Here is a 9,480-nt window from a genome sequence, read left to right as displayed (position 1 = left end):
GTGTGTGTGTGTGTGTGTGTGTGTGTGTGTGTGTGTGTCAGGGAGGGTCTGTAAGTCACTCACCTGCACAGAACATGAAACTAAATATTAATAAATAAATAAAAACACCTCATTGAGGGGAAAAACAAAGGAATTTGATGAAATATTTTTAAACATGCATTTTAAAAGACACATGAGTAGGCCTATTGGTACCAGGACTGAAAAAAATGCATCCATCCTCCACTTAAAAACTTTGGAAGAAATACAATACATATATTACATGTATTGGCCATATTTTAAATAGTTAAATAAATGTGTTATTAGCTACAGTTTTATATATATATATTTATATTTATAGGCCTATTTGAAATATAGAACACATGGTAACTTATAGTGGGACAGACTATATCTGGTCTGGGAATCTGCCACAATGGCAACCTGCCATTAAATAGTATATGTACGAAAAATAAAATTACCTTATTATAATGATGACATTATTGAACTATTATTATTGTTGCTGTTGCAAAAATAATGTATTTTATATTTCTGTATACCAAATGCTTGATTTAGTTTAAAATTAAATTATAATTAATTATAATTTACCTAATAAAGTTGTAATAAAACCTAAAAACAAGTTTATAAATTTACTTTGCGGGAGAAAACCGGAACCGGAACGTTCAACTGAGCAAGGCGGCGCAGACCCGGAAGTGACTTCAACGTTGTGGAAACGTGAGGCGATTGTGTGGAGCTGCTCACATTTCAATTCGCTGAAAAGAGTTAAGAAGCCGAAACCTAATAAAACATGTAAGTTCACGGTTCTGTGCACAGTATATCATTAAAACTGTTGGAACGATACCGCTGGGACTGAAATAGTCAGTTCGTAGTTCGATGACCGCTGAAGAAGTCATTTAGCAAGACTAATGCTAATGTTAGCAGCTACAATGAACCTTCTGTTGTAACGTTACTGGTTATTAGGATTCTCCTCTCTAAGCGAAATGTAAATATAATCGTTATGTGTTTGTTTTGTAAGCGTTGTTTTCATTTGTCCAATTGATCGGTTATTGGGTGTGTTTCTCATTGTTTCTTTCTGTGCACTTTATGTCTGAATCGTTATACTGTTAATAACTTGCTGTAGTGTTTAATGTTTATCGCTATTTCTCAAACATGAAACAAAGCTTCGAGATTTGTGGTATTTCTGACATATATTCTTCAAAAAAAATCACTGAATGCTAAATATTTTCCAACTAGTACCTGTATACACTGCTGTTCAAAAGTTTGAGATCAGTAAGATTTGTAAAGTTTTTTTAAAGAATTATTTTCTGCTCATCAAGATTGCAGTTATTTGACCAAAAATACAGAAAAACAGTAATATTGTAAAATATTATTACCATTTAAAATAATGGTTTTCTATTTTAATATACTTTAAAATATAATTTATTTCTGTGCGTCAAAGCTGAATTGTCAGCATCATTACTCCAGTCTTCAGTGTCACGATCCTTCAGAAATGATTCTAATATGCTGATTTATTATCAGTGATGAAAACAGTTGTGCTGCTTAATATTTTTTTTGGAAGCTGTGTTACTTTTTTGGGATTATTTGATGAATAAAGTTAAAAAGGGCAGTGTTTATTTAAAATAGAAGTCTTTACTAGCAATATAAGTCTTTATTATCATTTATTATCTTGCTGAATAAAAGCATTAATTTCTTTAAAAAAAAAATACTGACCCCAAACTTTTGAACGGTAGTGTATATTGTTACAAAATATTTCTATTTTGAATAAACTGTTCTTTTTAACTTTTTATTCATCAAATAATCCTAAAAAAAATAATAATTAAGTGGCAAAACTGTTTCCAATATTGATATTAAATCAGCATATTAGAATGATTTCTGAAGGATCATGTGACTCTGAAGACTGGAGTAATGATGCTGAAAATTCAGCTTTGACTCACAGAAATAAATTAAAGTATATTAAAATTACTGAGAGGAGGTGCTCTACCAACGATAGAGGAGGTGCAACTAAAAATCAAAAAGCCATTTTAAAGTATATTAAAATAGAAAACCATTATTTTAATTGCAATAATATTAATGTTTTTTTCTGTATTTCTGATCAAATAAATGCAGCCATGATGAGCAGAAGAGACTTAAAAAGACATAACAAATGGCGCTTTTCCACTGCATGGTACGACTCGGCTCGGTACGGCTCGGTTCACTTTTGGGGGGTTTTCCACTGGGCGGTTTGCGTTTCCACTGCAGTTCAGTACAGCTTTAGAGTGGGCGGGATTATTCACATGTGGTTATAGTTGCGCCGCCTCTACTACCACGACTCCTAAAAAAAAACGTTTTCATTCCGCGTCGCCCCATCAAGCTCTCGCTGGATCCGCTCCTCTGCTATCAACGAGAGGAACGTCTGTTCTTCTGCAACAGACAACAACACTTTTTGGTTGTTAAAAAAAAGGTGCGCTCGTTCCAAACAGTTGCGTTCGATCCTTCGCTGGCTGTGCTGATTTAAATCTAGCGGTTCTGTTGTGTTTGTGTCGCAAGTTCAGTGACGCAGGTAGTGACGATTCTCTCCGGCCAATCCATGATACCAAGCCGTACCGTGCCGTACCATGCAGTGGAAAAGCGCCAAAACCTCACTGATCCCAAACTTTTGAACGGCAGTGTATATGTACTGTAAACTGTGATATTTATCTCAGCTCTTTATCCAGACATTCTAACTCCTGAAATTCCTTATTGTCCTCATTAGGAGTTTGTTAAACAAGCCCAAATCTGAGATGACTCCAGAGGAGCTCCAAAAGCGAGAGGAGGAAGAGTTTAACACCGGTCCACTTTCAGTACTCACCCAGTCTGTGAAGAACAACACACAGGTTCTTATCAACTGCCGCAACAATAAGAAGCTATTGGGCAGAGTCAAAGCATTCGACAGGTACCTGATGCGTTTGATTTATGAACTATAATGTTCTCAGTGACTACACACTGTTTTTATTTACTTTCACAGATTTCTGTTGAGCCGATCGCATCCGATACAAATATTAGAACGCAAAAAACTTTTATGCCAAGACAGTGGGTCTTATTTACTAATAATTGTGTGGATTATTTTATATTTGTATGCACAGGAGAAATCTTCAGCCTAATTCACAACATAACACACACACATTTGTTCTTAGCCTTGTTCTAATGTTAATGAGTGTTCTAAATGAGCGGCCGTGTGCATAAAACATTCCCAAACCATCTTCATGTAAGGGTGTTCCATATCTTTACTTTACAGCCTTTTACTTTTAGCATCATTTTTAGCAAACATATGCAGGGCTGGGTATCGTTCAAAAATTTTCGATATCGATACCGATACCTTGACTTCGATACCGGTTCCTGAACGATACTTTTTTTTAATACCAATTTTATGAAATCAATTTTAACAAGATTACAATATCTATAGCAGCTTCCAGCGCTGTCTGCCTGTGCTCTCTCTTCCATGATCGCTGCTCCGAGTCAGAGGTAATAACATTTAATTTCAGTAACATTACATAGCCAAAACACACATTAGACGTTAATCGGAAGTTATTACAAACACTCGATGGTGGTTTCTCGGAGATGGTGGAAAGCCAGCTTGAAACGCAGTGGAAACGCCAGTATGACGAGGATCGTTTTCATTTTAAAACATAAACGCACCAGTGTAAATGTAGCCTTACATCTAAGGGGGCTGGGACGCATTCGCACTACAGCCTTACGTGTGCGCCACATCTCTGAGTGTAACTGGTGTAAACTAGTAGGTGTGTTCGACTTGACGCGGACCGACAGTGCAGTGCAGACCAATCGGTGTATTACAGTACCATGAGAGCTGAAGAGAGCAGACTGCTCCGTGCGCTTTCGAATCGCTCTCACGGAGGATCGATCTGCGTCGCACCTCTTCTAGTCGAACACACCATCTAGTGCTGCAGGCTTATTGGCTCACTGACGCTGATGAGATTAACCCCTTAGGTATCGAAATTTGGTACCGAACGACGAGACGTTTTTCGATACTCGATGGTATCGAGGCAATTCGGTCGGTGCCTAAAAAGTATCGAACTCGATACCCAGCCCTAAACATATGACATGCTCTTGCCTGAGATATGTGCAGCAAGATCCCCGAGAAACGCCAAATGTGCCATCCTCAAAATCAGTTCAAACACAATAAACACCTTTTATCCAGACCTCTCATTAGCCAGCTGTATATATGTGTATCTGCGTTGTTGTACAGAGAAAATTGCATTATAATTAGTGTATAAGATGAAATATGTGTATGGGTCAAAGACGAGATGTCCCATTTTGGTGCCCGTGTCAAATTCGTTCTATACATAGAAAGCATATTAAATGCAAGTAAAGTGTCTACTTGAATGTTTCAAATAACTTGTGTGAAAATATAATGGCAAAATATGGGTGAAATAATGTTCCATTGTTATCCAGCATAACAGATATATTTATGTAAAAATAAAACGTGCTTTGCTTATTACTTGCATACATATTACATACTAACATACTTATTCTGACCTGTACTTATTAAAATATATAAAAGAAACAGTGATCATACTAAATTTTATTATATTTAAATTTTTGTCTTGCGACGAATGTGTAAAACCTAGTGGTTTGAAGGATAGTGGCAATGTTTGGTAAAGATTTAAAATTACAATACATTTGTGTTTGGAGTAAATTTGAGTTCAAAAGTCTTTGGTGCAACATTATATTTAAAGTGATCAAAGATCGAACTAGTGTAATGGCATTCTGAACAAAAATCAGCTCAAAATGATGTTCATTTGGAGTTTGTTTCAGGAGTTCAAAAGCTTCGGCTGGTAAACACCTTCAAACTATCATTGGTCAATGGCCATTACATAATAAGTAGGTGTGCTCTGGGGCTCTGCCTTTGACGTGACGATCTTCTCATTTCATTTGTTCAGTCTCTTGAAGTCAGGCGAGTAAGACATGAATACACTGGAGCCGCTTTATAGTTGAAATTGAAGTTGTAATAAATGAAAGCTGAAATGAAACAGTTTTTCATGTTTAATACTGTAAAGCTGCTTGCTTTAAAACAATTGAATACAAAGATCCTATTGCAGAGCTAGTGGAAACATATTCACATATATGATCAGATGCTTTCTGAACTGCTGTTTTCTCACCGCTGTCATTTTTGTTGTGTGTTTATTTTGTTATTGAGAGTAAAAGCGTGCGGCACATATTTACATGTTCAGCCAAACGCCGTTCTCAGCCGCATGGGTGGTGTTTCGAACATTATACTGATGCTTGCATATATCATACTTATTTTCTGAAGTTTTTTTTTTACCGCTAAGCATGTGCGGTCGCAGCACAGGACTGAAATGTCACATACACACTTTTTTTTTTACAACGCTGATTGTGCAGGTAGTCTGATTCGAAGCTTTATGCTGCAATTATTCTTCTATTTAATAGATTTATGATCTGCATCACCTCTTTCTGACAGATAGGAAATCAATTCAGATTTATCTCAAGACACACATGCTTTTCATTTTGCTTGAAATGAAATGAATTGGGTCACATCATATTTCGATACAAGTGGTAAACAAAAAAAAGAGGTTTTCATAATTTAGATCCTCACGGTCTCTTTTCTCTGGATTTTTAGGCATTGTAACATGGTTCTAGAGAATGTGAAAGAAATGTGGACGGAGGTGCCCAAAAGTGGCAAGGGCAAGAAGAAGTCAAAGCCAGTCAACAAGGATCGGTACATCTCAAAGATGTTCCTGAGAGGCGATTCAGTCATCGTGGTGCTGAGAAACCCACTCATCACCGGGAAATAAACCTGACGTGTAACGCATCTGTTCAAGTACAGGTGATCTCCTGGACACTCATACACCAGCTCACCTGTGAGCTCAACTCTCATTGACTTACCAGCCCGTGTTAAAGTGTTAATTAGACCTTTGAGCAGATTAAGTCTTTTGCACTCAAGGAACAGTGCATATGCAACAATTGTATTTTGATGGGAAATCTTTAGCATCATTTTGAGAGATTGTCTGGTCAAAGAAAAGATGCAAAGAAGATGCCATTTGAACCTTTTTTGTTTAAGTTGTATAAAAATGTGCTTTTTTTCTAAATAAACGTTTGGATATTCAAACCTCTAAATCTATTGTATGATTCTATCAGAAATTAACCATTAACAGACAAAGCAGAAAGAGTGCTCCTCAGACAAAAGTTTCACGTTGCCGTTTGTCCTCTTTCCTCCCCTCTCACTGTCTGCTGCCCCTCTCATCCTCTCTGTCCCCCTCCCTTCATCTGACTCATTTGGTAGAGTCCCTTGGCAGCAGCTTGGGTGTCAGTGTAGATTTCAGCAGGCAGCACTCAATAAGTGACAAACTGCCGTTTAAAGCGCTCTGCATTATTAATGTGACCAGATGTGCTGACTGTCACTTCACACCCCTGCCCTCCACTGTGGGCTCCGCTGACCCCTCGTACTAAAAGACATTTTAAACCATTCCTTTTTGTTAAAACTGATTTGATGTTTTTGAAAATTACAGAAATGTATGTTTTGAAAAATTAGAATAGGCTTTCTGAATGGGGTTTACCATGGTAAAAAAAAAAATCTAGATTTAATTGTTTTAAAAGTATATATGGACAAAATGGTTATCTCAGGACTTGACCTGAGAGGACAGTCTCAGGAAATCACTTAAATATTCAGTGGAACGGTGAAAATTTAACACTGTATCAGTTTGGGTTATTGTGATCCACTGGTATCATATTTATTCATTTATTTTAATGTGTTTTAATACAAAGCTGGATAAAAACAAATGTAAACTGATGGAATCTGCTTCGTTAAATTATATCAATTGTTAATAAGGGTTAGATTAAAATATTTAGATTTATTACTTTTATCACTGTTTGATTAGGCAATCATCATGATGTTTATTGCTCGGATCAATTAAAAAAAATATACACTGCTCAAAAGTTTGGGGTCCGTTTTTTTTTTTTTGGAAGGATTTTAACTTTTTTTTTTTTAAGAAATTAATACTTTTACTCAGTCAGGATGCATTAAATTCATCAAAGTAAAGATATAAATGTTACAAAAAATGATATTTCAAATAAATGCTGTTTTTTTAGCCTTATATTCATCAAAATATCCCGAAAAATGTACCATAGTGTAAACAAAGGTATTAGGTTTTCAATAAAAAATGTCCAAAAAAATAAAAAAACACTCAAAATCAAATACGTATATTAGTGAAACTGGAGTAATGGCTGCTGAAAATTCGGCTTTGCCAACAGGAATAAATACAATTTTAAAATATATTTAAAAGCAAAAAAAATTGTAATAATATTTCATAATATTACTTTTATGATATTGTAAGTATTACACTTAAGCTCATAATTTCTACCACACCGTGTGGACATGAATGACACCTTAAATGATACAGTTTTACTTTTTGAAGCATCTTGAATTTATTCCTGGTCAGCAGTAAATGGGTGAAAAAAATCCCATAAACTTATCTTGGAGCCTGTACGCTTTTAAAAATTAAGTTTTGAGTACAGATTCACAAAAGCTGCTGAAGTATGATCAATGATTGAATGGTAAAGAAACACTTGAAAATGGATTACAGTACCATTTACAGTGTGTTCATGTGTACCATTTACAATCAGTTCATGACAATTTCCCAGACTCGTGAACTGAGTTCAAACTCCTCCAGTTCCTGCTGTCCAGCAGTGAGAGGCACATACTGCCGTGTGGAGTTTTTCCCTGGGCCGCTGCACCTGGATGCTGCGTGTAGGTTTGCCTGAAGCTCTGAATACTAGAGTCCTGACTTACAGGTGATGCTTCAGCCTGAGATCTTATCGTGAACTGCTGTGATTTATAAGCTCAAGTCTGGAGTGGTTTGGTCATGTTTGAGATGTCCTTTTTTCAACAGCGAATCATTTTGTGGGGAATTGTCTACTGGACCTTGGTTTGTTTATACAATATGATATGTACCGTCTAAAACATAAATATTAAATACTCATCACTCAGCAGTGAATACTTAATCCTTACTTGGCAGGAAAAAAAAATAACGTTCCTGACCTTACTGCATATTAGTGTCTGTTATTAGTAAAAACATTTTCTCCACTTTCTTGACAGCTACATTAGTGTACACAGAAATAATCCCATAAAACAATGGATAATGTAATATCCTGAACAACCCACCTATGGCACTCGCCTAAAAAATGAACTTTTGTCTTCTTTATGACTTGATTCATTGTGACTTCTATAACTTTGCACAGTTTAAGTCAAATTATTGATCGTCCAGTTAAAAAACAGACCCTCATTATTACTCCAGAAAAAGATGTGAATTAAACCATATTAATCTGGCACTGCATGCTTACTAATTTTAGTTCTCTCACTTGTTCTAAAGCTTTTATGTTAAACGGGACATAATTCAGTGAGTCTGCCCCCAATGGGTTAAACAAAAAATAAAAGGAAAATTTTTTTTTTTTTTTTTTTTTTTACAAATTTGCTAACAAATAGTGCTCAGAACTAAGATAATTTTTGAGCTTTTTTTCCCCAGTTACACTTAATCAAAAATCGGTTTTTGATGATATTTAGTGGATGTGTGAGGTCAGTTCTCCTCAAATTTAACTTGCTGTTTGTGTAGAGTAACCACAGGTGTACAGATATATATATATATATATATATATATATTTGGAAAAATATCCAAAATGTTGGAGAATTGTCAGTGTATAAAACCATGTTATACATTTACAAATGTTATTAATATTACAAACACTCTTACAGTGTTAAAAACTGGCTTGTTAATGAAAATGTGAATAACACAGCAAAATACAGAATGGAATGGACTTTTTATTTGAAAGTCATATTTACATGGCTCTATGTTATAGATGCATAATTTGAACATATATATATATATTTGAACATGAAATATAGTTAGGCATATTAGTTCTGTTACTCCTTGCTTTATCACTCGAAATTAAGCTTTTATGAAATGTTACATTTGAAAAGTGTTCTATTTACATTAAAAATGCCACATACATTTGCTTTTGATAGCTAGGGCCTACATTTTAAGGATGTTGGGACTTCTACATTTCCAGAAATTGGATAAAGCCTTTATCAAATATCTGTGAGTGAAATGTGACCTGAAATTGTTCATGGCATATTTACTTTTGTTGTTACATTACTGCTTAAAGCAGCACTATGTAACTTTTGGCGCTCTAGCGGTTACTAAACAGAACTGCACACATCCCGCGGAAGAACATTCCAACCGGAGCTACTTCTCTAAGTTTATGTCTATGGCGATTCACGCAGGTATGTGTTACTCCGCAGCGGTGACGACCCGACCAGGCTACACTAGTCCAAATAGAAGTACTTATTATAAGTGTACCGTAGTGATTCAGAATAAGACAAAAACGCGGTTTGGAAGATGAATTCATGATGTACTCGCTCATATACATTTGGCAAATTTTGAACATAGAAAAAGTTACATAGTGCTGCTTTAATGAGTGGCCTACATCCATGAAACC

General features: G+C 35.6%; 1 protein-coding gene across 1 annotated transcript; it reads left to right on the top strand.

Moving 5' to 3' along the window:
* Nucleotides 1–660: 660 nt before the first annotated feature.
* On the top strand, nucleotides 661–6,827 carry LOC107684598 (small nuclear ribonucleoprotein Sm D2). The gene is made up of 3 exons (XM_016480892.1): nucleotides 661–783; nucleotides 2,726–2,905; nucleotides 5,609–6,827. Coding segments are annotated over exons 1-3 (357 nt in total). The 5' UTR covers nucleotides 661–781; the 3' UTR covers nucleotides 5,784–6,827.
* The last annotated feature ends 2,653 nt before the right edge of the window (nucleotides 6,828–9,480 follow it).

Source organism: Sinocyclocheilus anshuiensis, unplaced genomic scaffold, assembly GCF_001515605.1.
Source record: "Sinocyclocheilus anshuiensis isolate Anshui unplaced genomic scaffold, SAMN03320099.WGS_v1.1 scaffold41, whole genome shotgun sequence".
Lineage (NCBI taxonomy): Eukaryota > Metazoa > Chordata > Actinopteri > Cypriniformes > Cyprinidae > Sinocyclocheilus > Sinocyclocheilus anshuiensis.
This window is presented reverse-complemented; position numbering and strand designations above follow the sequence as displayed.